The following is a 17,000-nucleotide window of genomic DNA, read 5'->3' as shown; positions in this document are numbered from 1 at the left end:
GTTTGAAAAGGTTCAGGACAGGGCTGGTGAAATGTTCAAGGGGATAAAGCAACTCCCCTATGTAGAAAGCCTGCCACATTTGGGACTTCTTAGTTTGGAGAAATGGCAAGAAGCAAGAGGCATTATTGCAAGTAAATGACACGTTCCAGCCAGACAAAAGACTCCAGGGTGGTGCGGAGCAGGGCCAGTGAAGAGTGTGACTTGGGGTGAAGGCATAGGAAGGGTTACGCAGGCCAGGTACAGGCCTGGAGGCCCACCTTGAGCCTAACCTCCTCCATCCGTTGCTTAAATTGCAATCCAGTGTCTCTTTCTCCTGGTTTCCACAGAGTGAAGACGTCTGGTTGGAAGCTGCCCGCTTGCAGCCGGGGGATACTGCTAAGGCTGTGGTGGCCCAGGCCGTTCGCCACCTTCCACAGTCAGTCCGGATTTACATCAGAGCAGCAGAGCTGGAGACAGACATCCGAGCAAAGAAGCGTGTCCTTCGGAAAGGTGAGAGAGAGAGAGAGAGCGCTGCCTTTGAAGTGCTGCAGGGTGCTCCCTTTGAAGACAAGTTTGGAAATTACGTTTAGTTCAGGGTGCAGCTGCTGGGCTATTAACTAGGACTGAGCAAGGGGACTCCATCTCGCCTGTATTGAAACACATGCCTCGACTCCTGGCCTGTTTCCAAGCTCACCTCAAAAAGTGTTGGACGGAAAAGTATTTGCCTTTTTAAAACTTATGCCCTGGGTCCTTGTTAGACTGTTTTTACCCCACACAACTCTGCTCAAGTCACCAAGATCATTAACTGGAGGCTCTCCTCTGTTTGCTCCATTCTTCAGAAGTATATTGGGTGCCAAGTAGGAAGAGGACCTTTTTGGTTGTGGTACCTTTTGAATTCCATCTCTGAGGTAGCTCACCTGATGCCAGGTGACTCTCCTGATTCGTTGTGCTTTCATCTGCTGGCTCTTTTTTGTCTCGGTGGTTTGATAGAAGGCCCCTAGGAAGTAAGGGATGGAAACAGGCAGTCATAATGCACAACCTAGATGGCCCCTTGAACAAGATAGACACGCAGTGTCTTTAAAAAAAAAAGCTGTCATGATTGCAGCTGGGGATCCACAGATAGTCCTGGTTCAATAGCATCTTTGTCCCTTCAGGGTGGTAGGATGATAGTGGTTGTGGGGTGTCTAATCTCTGCTACTTGGCACAGCCCGTATCCAAAGCCAAAGGTGCCACCTGCCCCTTGGAGCTTGGAAGGCATGAGTTTGCTTCTGCTGCGCTGAGCTTGCTGGAAGCAACTATAGTGGGTGAACGTGTAGCCCTCTGGTTATAGATAGGCACTTGAAAGGAGAATATACAAAGACCAAACTTTTAAAACTTTTGTAATTAGTTAACTTGTACACTCCTATTTTCTACCAGAAAATGTTGGACTACGTAAGTACGTATTTACATAGGACACTAGTAATTTCTTACTTTTCACCCCAAAGGCAGTGGAGGGAGGGGAATCTCAAGTTGTATTTTACTCCCTCTAAATATTGTGCTGAACCTTAGGCTTCCACTGTTCTCAGGAGTTAACAGAGTTTTTATGTAATGCTAACATTTCTGCTTGAAGCTGCTTTTCCGTATTCTGTAAGTTGCTCTTCAGTGGCTTGGAGAAATTAGAAGTGACTTAGCCACATGGGCTGGACCTGCTTATATAGGTCTTTTATCCCCAAAACTGGCACCCCGTCTCCATGTGGAGTGCTCACCTGTGGCTGAAAGGCCATCTGGTTAGGCCATGTAAATGTCAGCCTAGCCGTGCGATGAGTTACTCAAAAGTGGGTGCTTTGTGTCTTGATGGCAGGTGAGAGTAGAAAGGGTGGACTCTGGATCGGGTATTCATTTTGTGTTAGCTGGGCATATGTGATAAAGCCACAGTATGTGAGGCGTTCTTCCTGATGTGTGGGAATTGAATCCTCTCGCTGCAAGAACATGCCGGTTCCTGCTGGGTAGTGTTTCAGAACATCAGGGCCTGTCATCCAGCATTTAGAGAAGTGCTTGGAGAAAACCCCCTGCTGCGACTATAAACATGATGAAGGACGGCGAACATCCAACTAGTCAGAATGTTGTTGCAGTAAATTTCCAGGAAGCGTCCTCTGCTGCCTCAGAGCCTGAGGAAGATGCAATCATTATCTCTTGCGGGCTGCTGTGGGTGTAATTAAAGAGCCAGCACCAGCTCAATGTTTTGAGAAGGTTTTGTTTCTTAGTGCATCAAGGCACCGGTCTCTTGCAGCTCTTCTGTTTCTTCACCTGGCTTTTTCTGCCACATGTGTGAAAGACCAGTTGTGATGAATGACCCACTTCGAAAAGCGTAGTCAAGATCGGAAGGTTCAGAAACCCAAGCAAGACCAATTTGCGTAAAGGCTTACAGTGGTACCTCAGGTTAAGTACTTAATTCGTTCCGGAGGTCCGTTCTTAACCTGAAACTGTTCTTAACCTGAAGCACCACTTTAGCTAATGGGGCCTCCTGCTGCTGCCGCACCACCGGAGCACGATTTCTGTTCTCATCCTGAAGCAAAGTTCTTAACCTGAGGTACTATTTCCGGGTTAGGAGAGTCTGTAACCTGAAGCGTATGTAACCTGAGGTACCACTGTACAAGAAACTTTATTAAAAGCCAAAGTTTGTAAAAAGGAAAAGCTTCAAACAATTACACAAATTAAGACTGCTCAGAGGCTAAAAAATAACAAAACTATATTATCTAGCTAGCTGACACTTACATATAAATCTTAGTAGGCTGAGGCAAAATGCCTTCTAAGGTCTGAACAGGCGCTGACCTTCCATGATCAGAGAACTGCTTATGCTCACTCCAATCCCGGTTTTAAGGGAACGCTGACTATGGGCCTTCACCCTTTCCGCCCAAATAAATCAGCACCTGCTCCCATCATGTGTCTGTGATTACAGTTCGATACTGGCGTTGAGGCCTTAATGAGAGACAGCTGTGTTTAAGCTCATTATTCTAGCATTTCTAACAAATTCCCACACAACCCGCATGCTAGTCTTAAAGGGAGAATATCACCACACTCCAGTTATAAGGAAAATGAAAGATACCCCATTTTCTTCTTCTTTTAATGGTCTTACTTTAAGGTTAAGCAGCAAATGATCTAGCTCTGAATTGTGCTCAGCTTTCCCCCCACCCACCTTCAATCCCTGTGTAACCAGATGATCTGGAAGGGGCAGAGTGCACAAAGTTGGAACACATTTTGAGAGTACACACTTGGTGCACGTGGTAACTGACTGGGTTGGAAGTGGTGTGTGGTTCTCATGTGATGTTTTTAACCTGGGTGCTACAGAAATGAGTTCAGCACAGAGGATTGTGTTCCACCTTTCTGATCTAACTGGCTGCCTCCCAGACAAGGATGGGGCAAGTGGCATGTCCAGTGTAAGGACTTGAGCTTGCAATAGCTCTTTGAACTGGTGACCAGAATACCTCTTGAGTCCTATAGAAGCTGCTACATTAGGCCTGTTTGCTGGTCTGACCAGCTGGACTTGATCTTTCCATATTGTCTCACCCTGAGGCTCTGCAGAGTCAAATTCCCCTAGTTAACCAGCCTTTCTTCCCAGCTTCTGGTTGTCTTTCCTTCCTGGGAAAAGAGGGTTTTTGGATTCTAAGGATCGGACATCTAATTTGCTGAATTAGTATTGGCTTAAACTAAAGACACCTTGATCCAAGTACTTGTTCAGCCAGTAAGCTCACTCGGTGCTTTTCCTTTGCCCATAACTATCTCACAGGGTGGTTGATACGATAACCGTCCTATTTATGCCACCCTGAAATTCTTTTGAGGAAGGGTTGGGCAATTAATAGGTAATAATCCAAGTTGTGGGCCATCCTTCCCCCACATGCATAATTAACAATGCATCCATCGCCACCATTAGTGTAATTAATGCACCCATGCCTCTGCAGTCAAAGTTGCATCCGGTGTCTCATGGGGCTGTAGTGACATGAGTTAGTGACCGCAATGTAAAGAAGTGTGATGAGACATCTTCGTTTTGAAAGTTTCCCTGCCTCAGCTTGCTTCAATGAGTTCTGTTTCTTGGGCAAGAGAAGTCACGGTTGTCCCATGTGTTTGTATGCGCTGCTAAACATCACGGTGCACACTAAAATGTGTACTATGTTGTTACACATAGTATATCATTTTCCATGAAGAAGATACAGATTTGTGGAAGGTGAAAGTTTTAGTCCCAAGGTCTGGTGATTTTTTTGTCTGGCTTTGGTTGCCAAGACCTGGTTCTGCCTTCACAGCTGAAGTCCTCAGCAGCAATTGGTGGGAAGGAGTGTTTTGGTTTGATTGTTTTATAGTTAAGGTGCCCAGGACATCATGACGATGCAACAGCCAAATCACTCCCGCCAGCCTTCTTCCCAGCCTTAGGAGCTGAGTGGTGGTGAGCGGGGATCGCCAGGGAATTCTGGGGACGGTTTTCTTCCTCTTCTCCCCCACCCCACCAGAAGCTCCAAGGGTGGAGGGAAGCATTGCTGTTTATCCTGCTCCCTGGATATGATAGCACATTCACCTAGGCAAGCAAAAGGGTGGAAACTCTGTTCAGGCAGATTGGGATTTTGCCCATAAAATCGTTGCATTCAGTTTTCTAGGTTATCCACATGCGGGAAGAAAGAGGACTCTTTCTGTTGCCACCTTGGACATGAGGTTCTGCAGTAGTGTTTGAAACTCCCATTGTTCTAGGCGCCTTTTGCAACAGGGAATTTCAATAGCACAAGCAGTTTCTGAGCTCTGGATGCAGTGCTGCGCCTAAGATTTCAGATTAAAACTGCAGAGTGGAAGGAAAGGAAGACCTTTTTCTGCTTCCCCACTTCCAGCTACTTTCTGAAGACTGGAGAAGAGACCCACCTAAAAATGTTTATAGAGGGGGTGGGCAGGGGAAGGACTACTCCCTGTGAAAAATGAACGTAATACTTTAGCTGCAGTTCATTCATTTTCAGCTTTGTATTCTTTTTATAAAAAGTGTGCCTAGATATTCTGTTGTTGCGCCCATAACCTAGGTTTAAGGTGCCATTTAGCTCTTAGCTTTCATATCTTAGTTTCTAACACTGTTCTGCAGGTCTGCTGAAAAGGCGCTTGGTTAAAACTGCCTTTTTAGGGTCTCTTTTCATAAACAGAGGGAGAGACTGCCCTGGGTTGCTGAAGAAAATCATCCTTGGGCTCAGCAGCTTTTTCTTTATTAAAGCCAGGCCTTAGCATTTTAAGAAAACTTTTCCAAAACAATCTGTTTTAGGGGCACGGTATTGATTGCTTTTTGGAAGAGTGTCCTTTAAAACTGCCCGCAACTATTTTGAAAAGCAAAGCAGCTAGTTGTGTGGGTCCATTTAGAGAAATGTTCCAAACAGGAAGTGAGAGGGGGAAAAAATAATGCCTTTTATTAGAACCAGCCCAAATTCACAATGTGCTGTTGAGCGTTTCAAGTTGTACAGAACTTCTTCCTCAAGCAGGATGTTAAGGCCAAAAAGAAAAGTAAGGGAGACAAGAGATTTAAGTATTCATTTGGTCACAGAGGAAGCCTCTGCAGAATTATTAGGTTAAGATTTGAGGTTTTTGCAAAAAAAAAGAAGCCTCAGATTATGCTTGCTAAGGTTAACAGTTAAGCTGTCATTCAAATCTGCCTCTTGCACTATTTGATGCTATAATAACTTTGCTGTCTAAATGTAAGAAAGCTGGAGATGGAATTTTAGAAAACATCAAAGGTACAGAATAAATAGAAGCTAAATAATGTTTCCTCTCCGTTAAGGCAAGTCACCCTTTTTTTAGGACAGCATATTCCCACTTCCCAAATCTAGTCTGCCACTGACAGTTTTGTCAGTCATCACTGGCAGTTCACCTGCACTCTACAGAGGCTTTGCCCCTTGTGGTGAATCTGCAAGCAATGCTTTAGTGATTGTTTCCAGGTCATCAGCCTACTCTGGATACGACTCCTTCGACCTAACTGATCTTTTGTTTCCCTTTTACTATTTTCTAGCACTGGAGCATGTTCCGAACTCTGTCCGCTTGTGGAAAGCAGCTGTGGAGCTGGAAGAGCCTGAGGATGCCAGGATAATGCTCAGCCGAGCTGTGGAATGCTGCCCCACCAGCGTGGAAGTAAGCTGGCAAATCCCTCCCATTCACCACTTCAGGCTGTGCTCTGGGTGGTCCTGTAATAAGACTGGGATGAAAAATCTCAGATGACAACTGTGGAATTTGAGGGCGGGGAAGACAGTGGCCCCCAAATGAAAATGAACTGGGGTTTGTTTGTTACTTGCCACTCCCCTGTTTAGCAGTGGGAAGTACAAAGGATAGGTTCCCCCCCCATCTCTCAAATTCATCTGAGATGGGAGATCAACTTCCATGGCTACTGGGAAGAGTTCTTTTTTGCTACCACTGCAAATTTAAATCACTCCCATCAAAATTATCCCATCCTATTTTACCACTCTCAAATAATGCTATGCTGTGCTATGCTGCATCATTAAAGTCCAGTTGAAGCCTCTAATAACATAAATGTAATCCTAGCGATTTCTCATCTGTATGGATCTCATTTCAAATGTAAAAGGCAACCTACTGGGCAGGCGTAGGGGAGCAGGGGGAGGAGGAATAACAGAATCATAGAATTATAGAGTTGGAAGGAGGGCCTGCTAGTCTAACCCCCTGCAATTCAGGAATGTTAACACGCGGTTCCCCCCATCCGAATCGAAACCATACCAGACCCTGCTTAGCTTTGCAGATGTGCTAGTAGTTTTATTGCTGCAGCTCCCCCCCCCCCTGAATGTGCTTCAGTCATACAATCCTCTTGCAAAAAGTTAAATGAGCAGTCATCTGTAAATCTGAACTTCTAAAACAGATCTTCATTTTCAAACGCTTATTGTGCTATTGCAGACTTAATACAGGCAATCTCTTAACCATGCCATAAGAGTGGTGGAGCAGGCTCTGGTTTTGCTTGTGCTTCCTCCTGTGTTTTCCTTTTCTAGTGCAAATTCCCCTGCAGGCCTTGGCTCTGGTTAAGTATCGCGCCAGCACCAGGGTTACTCACAGTAACTCCAACCAGGGTTTGAAGCTGCTTAGCAAGCATTGGTTATGGCAGTGGAATGTAGCAAAACACCAAATTAGTCTCCTTTGTGTTCGTTCTGGTAGTTGAGTGTTCGATGGGTTTTTATATTTCCCTTCCTATCCTTGAGATGTTATGTGAGATTTTGCTGGAGATAAGACTAGTTAGCTGGGGCATGAATAATTTTTGGACTTTTTCTTGCTGTTTTTATAAATTCCATTTTTTATTTCACTTTTGGCTATTCTTGTAATCCATTTTTTATTTTTAAAAAAGGGGAGAGAAAGAACAGACATTGGAGAATCAACTGCTGTTACATCTGCATGGTGATAAGTTCTGTTGCCTTAATGACAACCCTTTTTGCCCTTGCAATACAGCTGTGGCTTGCCCTAGCGAGGCTGGAGACGTATGAGAACGCCCGCAAAGTCTTGAACAAGGCCCGCGAGAACATTCCGACGGACAGGCACATCTGGATCACAGCTGCCAAACTTGAGGAGGCCAACGGGAACACTCAGATGGTGGAGAAGATCATTGACCGAGCCATCACCTCCTTGAGGGCCAACGGGGTGGAAATAAACCGGGAGCAGTGGATTCAGGTACTGCTTTGGATTGTCTCTATGGAAACCCTATTTAAGAATGACCTTGTTTTTCACCGTAAGATGTGCTCAAGGTGGATGCTATGGGTATAGCTTGAGGGGCATTCAGAAGATCTCACCATGGGTCTGAGTGTCTCCCATTTTGTCTGTGAAGCTCAGACAGGAATAAATGTGTCGGCCCTTAAGGTATTCCAGACTGGCATCTGCCAAAGATGGATAGAGTGGGAAAAGGCAGGAGAAATCCCAGATGTTTACCAGGAGTAACTGTGGTGAGATACAGGGAGCGCTATGGAAGAGGAGAGGTAGATTTTGTTTTTGTTTTTTTAAAAAGAGGCTGTAATCCTATCTACACTTAACCTGGGAGGAAGCTCCACCGAATACAGCAGGACTTCTTTATTTTAAAATATTTTTTATTCAAACTTTTCAACGTAAAGGTAAAGGACCCCTGACAATTACCATAAATTCTGGTATATAAGACGACTTTTAAACCCCGGAAAAGAGGTTAAAAAGTCAAGGGTCGTCTTATACACTGGCTATCTGTCCCCTACCCTGCTGCTGCTGCTCCGCTCTGCACCTGGAGAGAGCCGCCAGGTGCGGAGCCCGCCCACTGCTGCTTCGGAAGCAGCAGCAAGGGCGGCGGGCTCTGCTTCGCTCCGGGCGGCTTTCTCCCGGCGCGGAGCTGCCCAGCGTATTAGGCAACTGGGCTTATAAGACAAACCCCCAAATTGCAGCTGCCAATTTGGGGGGTCGTCTAATACGCCCAGTCACCTAATACGCCGGAATCTATGGTACGGTAAGTCCATTCGCAAATGACTCTGGGGTTGTGGTGCTCATCTCGCTTTACTGGCTGAGGGAGCCGGCGTTTGTCTGCAGAGAGTTTCCTGGGTCATGTGGCCAGCATGACTAAGCCACTTCTGGCGAAACCAGAGCAGTACATGGAAACGCTGTTTAGCATGTCAAAGTGCAAGTAGATAAATAGGTACCACTCCGGCGGGAAGGTAAACTTTTCAACATACAATACTATAAAAACTGGCTGTTGCTTCACTGTCGAGCCCCGAATTTCCCGTGCCTGGCATGAATTGTAGTGATGTTGCTTCTAGGATGCAGAGGAGTGTGATAAAGCCGGGAGCGTGGCGACGTGCCAGGCAATCATGAGAGCCGTGATTGGGATCGGGATTGAGGAAGAGGACCGGAAGCACACCTGGATGGAAGATGCCGACAGTGTAAGTTCAGATCCCAAGTGCAAAAGTTTGCTAACCCTGGATCAGCTGCATAATGTGTGGTACTGATGGGTAAGGATAGTGAATCTAGAGAGGTGAGTGGTGTCAACTTTCTAGGATCGGTGGCTGGAGGTAACTTTATTTCTGAGCCTCCCCGAAGGCCATGGTGCTAGCTAATAAAAACTGATTCCATTGGTATTCTGATGTGTGCAGAAGCTCTGGTGCACAGCTGTATTTTGTGGAACTTGACTGCGTAACCTGGTGCGAATATGTTTAAGAAGCGTTTCTCATTTCTTAACCTAGAGGGCTCTTTTGTTATGCATACTCTCTCACACACAAACCTATTTTGAGCACAGCATCAACTGTGCCTCATCACAACCAATTCCAAGTGTCTGGATTCCAAAAAAGCAACTTGAGATGTGACTACATGCCCCTCCGTGACGTCCTTGTAAAGAGGAGATTTGCTACATTCTCACTCCTTTCTCGTGGGTTTTGCATTGTGGCTGTTGCACCCAATTTTAGGGCAAATCACGATACTTCTTCTTAGTCTGGGGCAGTTATCCTGGACAATGTTCAGCCTGATCAGAGTGATCCATGATCACTCTGAATTATTAAACTGGACCAGAATCCACACACATGCATACAAGGTGGGGGAAATCAACCCTCTTTACCACTCTAGAATCATCTGGTTGACAGAGAAACTAATACACAGAAATCCCTTTCGTTGAGTATGTACACACAAAAGTCATGAAAAGACAGATACATAAACGTTGACCAACTTTGCTCTTTGTCGCAGAAGCCCCAATAGTTTTGTGTTCTCATGTTCCCACAGTGCGTCGCTCACAATGCGCTTGAGTGCGCCCGGGCAATCTATGCCTACGCCTTACAAGTCTTCCCCAGCAAGAAAAGTGTGTGGTTGCGAGCAGCCTATTTCGAAAAGAATCATGGAACCAGGTACGTCACATTCGTGGTCCTGCTTGATCCCAGTTCATCATGATGGTGACTTTTGCAGGGTGTGTGTTTGCTTTCACCTGTTGCATCTTGGGAGGGGAAACCCCTTTTGTAGATAGGCCTACCCCATTTAAGGAAGAAGATCGCTGAAATGTCCTTCCATGATCCTTCTCGTAGGATTTGTCAGGGAACTGCCATCAGAACAGGGGCGGGAAACAGAGGGGCAGTTGTGTTACAGGGAGCCTCCAAAAATCTTGCGAAGCAGTTCCTCTTCCGGTGATGAGGAAAACCCCACCTCCAGTGGGGAAGAGGTGAAAGGACCAGAGGATGCTGGTGGGAGCCTCAGCACCACTTCTGGCAAAGCCAGCCAGGAGGGAAGCGCGCCCCCTCCGTCGCCCACCCGGCGCAGAAGTCTAAAGCGCAAAGAGGGAAGGAAAAGGCTGGGTGTAACGAGGCTTTTATGCTGGAGGAGGTCCAGGAAACGGGCACTCCCGGATTCTGCTAGCGATTGAGGCAGACATGAACTTTGGGGTTCTGCACTGTAAATACTGTATTTTTTGCTCTATAAGACTCACTTTTTCCCTCCTAAAAAGTAAGGGGAAATGTGTGTGCGTCTTATGGAGCGAATGCAGGCTGCGCAGTTATCCCAGAAGCCAGAACAGCAAGAGGGATTGCTGCTTTCACTGCGCAGCGATCCCTCTTGCTGTTCTGGCTTCTGAGATTCAGAATATTTTCCCCCCCTTGTTTTCCTCCTCCAAAAACTAGGTGCGCCTTGTGGTCTGGTGCGTCTTATAGAGTGAAAAATACGGTAGTTTGCGCCTAAATAAAACCTGTAAAAGACAGGTCGGAGTCCTGCCTGGTTACTCGTGAGCAGCCACTCTTGCCACCTGACAGATTCATTTTTTAAAGAAGTATTGGTTACTGTGATCCGTAATATGTAAAGTAGATGGCTTGAAAGACGCTTATTGGCAGTGTCTTCTGGAAAATGCCAGCTATCCTTGCTCTGCTTCTTATTACTCACCTTCTCCACTTATGTAATAAACCACATTGGAGAGTGTTTTCCATAAGCTGATTTTGTAGTTTTAAGTGGGCAGCGGTTTGTGTCATGGTACAGCATTTCCTACAACCTCCTTGATGAAATAAGTGAGGAAAGGTTATGGCTGTGGGCTCTTGTGACGGTAGCAATGGCTAATACTGGCTGACAATACGCGGAGCTCAGCGTTCTGGGTCACTGGTGCTCTCTTTCATCCCTGCAGGGAATCCTTGGAGGCTCTCCTGCAGAGGGCCGTGGCTCACTGCCCCAAAGCCGAAGTCCTCTGGCTTATGGGAGCCAAATCGAAATGGCTTGCTGGAGACGTCCCTGCCGCCAGGAGTATCCTGGCTTTGGCTTTCCAGGTGAGTGTGCATCTCTTTGCGCGGCCTTCGCTGTGTCCATTATCATGGGAACAAGACGTGATGCTACAAGCAAGAAGCGCTCTCTGCGTTGAGGGGTTGTGTTTTGTCCCATGACAACGAAATGCAGCGGGATCCTATAGCTGAAATTTCTTAATCACCAGAATCCAGATAATCCACTATGTGCCCTTCATATTTGAATAAAATGTTGGCTGTAATACCCTGACTTTTCTTTACCCAATATTTTGGTCTTTTCACTAAGTCTCTTGGAAACTTGGATAAAAGATTAAGCATATTGCTTAATCTTTATCGCAAGTGCTTCAGCCCTGAGCAGCCTTTCTCAGTGACTGCTTTTTGCAAGAAACAGTTGAATTTTAAAGATTTATATATCACCCTTCAGTGGAGCATGCAGAGTGGTTTAGAAAAATGAGATAAAGATACAAAAAATAAAAAATGCATTAAAAGCTCTGGGGGAATGAAAAATGCTTGATACCTAACAGATTATTGTGTTGGCAGCAGGTGGGCCTCTGGGGAGTCAGTTCCGCATGCAGAGTGCCACCATGTTTTAGCATTTCCTGCAACATTACAGGGATGAAGGTAGCCTTGCCAAAAGGTCAGCACCATTTTTTGAGGGTTGGGCCTGTCACGCAGGACATGGGAGAACTTTAATTTCTTCTCCGTTTTACACAAGCATCTGTGCTTGATCACTTTGAGGAGATTCTTGCTCACCCCAAGCAAGTGGCTGTTTTCAGGCCTGCACCAGTGCTGCCTGTACATCTCTATGTACTTGTTTGCGCTATTAGAAATTGCATCTGCCCACGCGGGTGGTGCTGTGGGTTAAACCACAGAGCCTAGGACTTGCCGATCAGAAGGTTGGCGGTTTGAATCCCCACAATGGGGTGAGCTCCTGTTGCTTGGTCCCTGCTCCTGCCAACTTAGCAGTTCCAAAGCACGTCAAAGTGCAAGTAGATAAATAGCTACCGCTCCGGCGGGAAGGTAAACGGCATTTCTGTGTGCTTCTCTGGTTTGCCAGAAGCGGCTTAGTCATGCTGGCCACATGACCCAGAAGCTGTCTGCGGAGAAACACCAGCTCCCTTGGCCTGTAAAGCGAGATGAGCGCCACAACCCCAGAGTTGGTCACGACTGGACCTAATGGTCAGGGGTCCCTCTACCTTTACCTTACTTCACTCTTCCAGTGTGACAAAGGCCATAGGAAAATTGCCAGCCGGATTGTTTTATTTGAAGAGCCCTGTTTTGAGTGTGCTAATGAATTCTCAGGATTGACAGACAAATATTTCTGAGTAGTCATTTGCTTGTTTAAATGCCGTTGTTTAAAAGCGCTTTGCCTGGAGGGAAAGTGCCTGAGCCAGCAGCAGCTCGCTTTGAGGTTCCCAAGGAAGGAACTCGAAGGAAGTGTGAAAAAGAAAGAGGGTTTGCTTTGTTGCTGGCCTGGTCAGACAAGGAAAGTCCACAGTGCTGCCTCCGCTGCTCCCATTGGAAAGAGGAGGTTGGCATCGCTGTCTTGTCCCAATTGAAGCAAAAGGGGTGCAAGCTGAGTGGGGCCATAAAACGGAGAGCCATGCATCTATGACTTTGTGTGTCTCCTTGATGAGGCCTGTCATGTTTTGCAAATCATTATAGTGGACGCTCGGGTTGCGAACGTGATCCATGCGGGAGACACGTTCACAACCTGCAGCGTTTGCAACCCGCAGCACCCACGTCTGCGCATGCTCAGGTCGCGATTCGGCGTTTTTGCACATGCGCAAAGTGCAATCTAGTGCTTCTGCGCATGCGCGTTCGCCGAAACCCATAAGTAACCCGTTCTGGTACTTCCGGGTTCGTCGCAGTGCGCAACCCGAAAGCACCCAATCTGAAGCGTCAGTAACCCGAGGTATGACTGTATTTGGAAAATTACATGTTTCTTAATTTTTGTATAATTGTGTGTGTGTAGTGCCCCCCCCCCACACACTGGGAGCAGTAGTGGGATATTGGCACGAGAAATAAATAAATAAACCCCGTGTTTGGTGAGTGTGCCATTTCAGCACTGTAGCTCATCCATCAGAGATCCATTGGCAGCTTCCACTGAGCAAATCAGAAGGTGGTACCTGATTCCTGAACTGCCAACAGGACTGTGTAGCGTTGGGCTTTCATGCACCACACTCTGTGAAGAACATGAAGTGCTACCTCTAATGGAATAGAGCAAGAACAGGGCTGGTGGATCTCGAAGAAGCAACATCCTTTTAACGCCCACCACTGCTTTCCTTTACGTATATTTGTCTGCCCTTCTGTTATTATTCAGGCCAACCCGAACAGCGAAGAGATTTGGCTGGCTGCTGTGAAGTTGGAATCTGAAAATAACGAATACGAAAGAGCAAGGAGGTTGTTGGCCAAGGCTCGTAGCAGTGCCCCAACAGCCAGGGTAAGCCATGCGTAGCTCTGAGGGTATTTCAGCATTGAAACCACCACCCAGGTCCCAGTGAATGTATGAAACCACCTTTACAGACCTGGACACATTCCTCTGTCTAGTCTAATGGTGATGGTTTGAGCAAAGGGTCTTTTCCCAATCCTTCATCATTAAAGTCCTTCAACTGGAGGTGCTGGGGATTGAGCCTGTGACATATTACAAGGGGAAGTATCCGCTCTGGGACCAGTTACCGTCTGGGTCTTTTCAATAGTTTTGCTTGAGTTGCTTTTTAATATTTTAAACATCTTGCTTCCCAAATGTTCATTGTCCAGTAGAAACTCGATTAAATCGGTTGAAATGAGCAACCAAATAGTACAAAAACTTACTGTATTTTTCGATCTATAAGACGCACCAGACGCACCTAGTTTTTGGAGGAGGAAAACCAAGAAAAAAAATATATTCTGAATCTCAGAAGCCAGAACAGCAAGAGGGATCGCTGCACAGTGAAAGCAGCAATCCCTCTTGCTGTTCTGGCTTCTGGGATAGCTGCATTTGCTCCATAAGACGCGCAAACATTTCCCCTTACTTTTTAGGAGGGAAAAGGTGAGTCTTATAGAGCAAAAAATACGGTATTTATGGGGCATAATAGCTCTCGCAAGCTGTGGGTGTGTTTGGACTGGAATACGTGTGGTCTGGCTGTGACAGTCTTTGAGATGATCTCTCTCTTCCCCTCGCCTTCATCCTCTTAGGTCTTCATGAAGTCTGTCAAACTCGAGTGGGTTCTTGGGAACATTGCTGCAGCTCAGGAGCTCTGTGAGGAAGCGCTGAAGCATTACGAAGACTTCCCTAAGCTGTGGATGATGAAGGGGCAAATAGAGGAGCAGGAGGAACTGATAGAAAAAGCCCGAGATGCCTATAACCAAGGGGTAAGGGCACAACCTGCTTCCTTTTCCTCTTCCCCACCTCTTCCTCATTCCTTGGGGAGAAGATGGAAAGCTCCAGCAGTAGCCTCTGCAGTCGAGCGTCCCTGTGGAAAGCCAAACAGGAACAGCAGAGGTCAGGCTCCTGGCTCAGACCATTGCAGCCACTGCATCAACCTTGCAGTCGGTGTCAACGTTTAATCAGGCATGCCAGCAATTCTTCTTTCACTCCCAGCCCAGTATTCTTGCATGCCTTTGCATTAACTGTTTGGCTCGGACAGATTTTGTCCGTGAGGATTAATGAGTTGTTCCGGGAAAGTGACTGACTAGCGAGGCTGCTCTTAAGTATCTGATCGATAAACCAGGCTCCCTATAGATGTGCCCAGCTTGGACTTGTTAACGGGAACAGTTGTCTAAGGACAAATAAATTCTTGTTTTCTCCACCCCCATTCCATGATGGTGCAGAGATAATTCCTCCTGCAATGAAAAGAGTCCAATCCAATAAATACCGTATTCCGTATTTTTCGCTCTATAAGACGCACCAGACCACAAGACTCACCTAGTTTTTGGAGGAGGAAAACAAGAAAAAAAATATTCTGAATCTCAGAAGCCAGAACAGCAAGAGGGATCGCTGCGCAGTGAAAGCAGCAATCCCTCTTGCTGTTCTGGCTTCTAGGATAGCTGCGCAGCCTGCATTCGCTCCATAAGACGCACACACATTTCCCCTTACTTTTTAGGAGCAAAAAATATGGTACTTACGGTTGGTAGCCACAGGTTTTTTCAGCAACCGAAGTGTCTGTGACTGCAATTGTGTGCGCAGTTGTGGCTTCTTGAGTAAGGCTTTATCCCCTTCCAAACAGCTGAAGAAATGCCCCGGTTCCATACCCCTTTGGCTGCTGTTGTCCAGGCTGGAGGAGAAGGTCGGCCAGCTTACCCGAGCCAGAGCCATCTTGGAGAAGTCTCGGTTAAAGAATCCAAAGAACCAAGACCTGTGGTGAGCCTAGGGAGATTCCGTGTCTTTCATTTCTTAGACATCTCCTGCAGCTTTGCTAACCTTGAAACGTCGTGCTCTTCCCTCCCGCAGGTTGGAATCCGTGCGATTAGAATACAGAGCTGGACTGAAGAACATCGCCAATACGCTGATGGCCAAGGCTCTGCAAGAGTGTCCCAACTCAGGTGACAGAGGGGTCGTTTCTCTTTCGCGTGTTGGCCTTTGCTTAACCTTTGAGTTGACTTCTTTTAAAAACACAACCCTCTCAATTAGCATCACAGCTTTAGGCCAGCTGGCACTAAAGCAAGCTCAGTGTGCCCGCCCTTCATACTGTGTGAGGCCCCCCCCTCACATGATACCTGTCTGCAGTTTGTACTTCCATAGCATCCTTTTCCTGTCCTGGCCATTAGGACAATCATACAGTGTGAGCAGGATCTGTGGTTATTCCCTCAATGCAAATATATATTGGGCAATCCATGGGTTTGAACTTTGACATTGCCATGCCTCTTTCTGCTCCACTAAGCCCCAGTGTATGAAGGCCTCATTCTCCTTCAAAACTCATCAGACGTCTACGAGATGGTGCATGTTTCAGTTTCATGGCACGTCTCCCTCTGGAGGCTTGTACTCAGTCTTGTTTGCTTATCTCTGGAGAGATGAGAGCTGATGCTTGAGAGAGGCTCTGTGTGGGTCTATCTGTTCTCTACGGGTGGTCCTAATGAATGGCTGGCTTGCCCACACCAAAAGTGCCCAGAGCAACCATAACGCTTATCTTCCATGCCAAGGCGCCTCCTATGGAGAAAGAGCCCTCCTTTGATACTAAGCAAATAAAGAGATTGAAAACTGTCGGCTCAGCCCACCGGGGCTTATTTCTTAGTCCTTGAATGTTGAGAAATGAATGCAGTGACTGAAAAAATGTTCTTTTGTAGTAATCACCGGGATGTTAAAAAAAATAATTCTTTTTTATCTACGTAGTAATTAAATGAAGGAAGGGGCTGATTTGGGGAGGGTGGGTTGGTTGCAGATGTAGGATATAAAGCCCTTTAAAACAGGCAAACTCGGCACTCCAGATGTTTTGGGACCACAATTCCCATCATCCCTAGCTAACAGGACCAGTGGTCAGGGATGATGGGAATTGTAGTCTGGAGGGCAGGTTTGCCTATGCCTGCTTTAAAACAAAGAGTCGTGAAAGCACATCTGTGTAGGTCTCCTTTGCAAGATTCAGGTGTGCTGCTTGAGCTCATCCTGGCTATCCAGATGGGGTGGTGGCCACAGTACAAACCAAGCCCCTCCCAGCCCACATGGGATATTTCCCCCTCAGCCCAACCCCAAATGGGCAGCTTGCCTGTGTTGCTTCCTTCCACAAAACAGGGTGTCATGCTCCGAGTTGCTGGATTTCACGGTTTGCTATTTGGATTCCCCCCCCCCCCTTGTTATGTGTTGATTTTTGACTTCCCTTGGGTCAGACCTCTGGTCCACCTGGCTCAGTA

At 46.7% G+C, this 17,000-nt stretch overlaps 1 protein-coding gene across 1 annotated transcript in view; it reads left to right on the top strand.

Moving 5' to 3' along the window:
* PRPF6 (pre-mRNA processing factor 6) overlaps positions 1 to 17,000 on the top strand; it is a 34,490-nt gene that overhangs the window by 10,411 nt on the left and 7,079 nt on the right. The window contains exons 9-18 of the mRNA XM_028735466.2: positions 327 to 489; positions 5,984 to 6,102; positions 7,417 to 7,635; positions 8,736 to 8,858; positions 9,688 to 9,809; positions 11,063 to 11,201; positions 13,498 to 13,617; positions 14,352 to 14,528; positions 15,383 to 15,516; positions 15,607 to 15,698. Of these exons, the coding sequence (XP_028591299.1) occupies positions 327 to 489; positions 5,984 to 6,102; positions 7,417 to 7,635; positions 8,736 to 8,858; positions 9,688 to 9,809; positions 11,063 to 11,201; positions 13,498 to 13,617; positions 14,352 to 14,528; positions 15,383 to 15,516; positions 15,607 to 15,698 (1,408 nt within the window). The remainder of the gene's footprint in view (positions 1 to 326; positions 490 to 5,983; positions 6,103 to 7,416; positions 7,636 to 8,735; positions 8,859 to 9,687; positions 9,810 to 11,062; positions 11,202 to 13,497; positions 13,618 to 14,351; positions 14,529 to 15,382; positions 15,517 to 15,606; positions 15,699 to 17,000) is intronic.

The sequence above is a fragment of the Podarcis muralis genome, chromosome 5, assembly GCF_964188315.1.
Source record: "Podarcis muralis chromosome 5, rPodMur119.hap1.1, whole genome shotgun sequence".
NCBI lineage: Eukaryota > Metazoa > Chordata > Lepidosauria > Squamata > Lacertidae > Podarcis > Podarcis muralis.
Note: the sequence above shows the minus strand (reverse complement) of the source record. Positions and strands in the feature narration are given on the sequence as shown.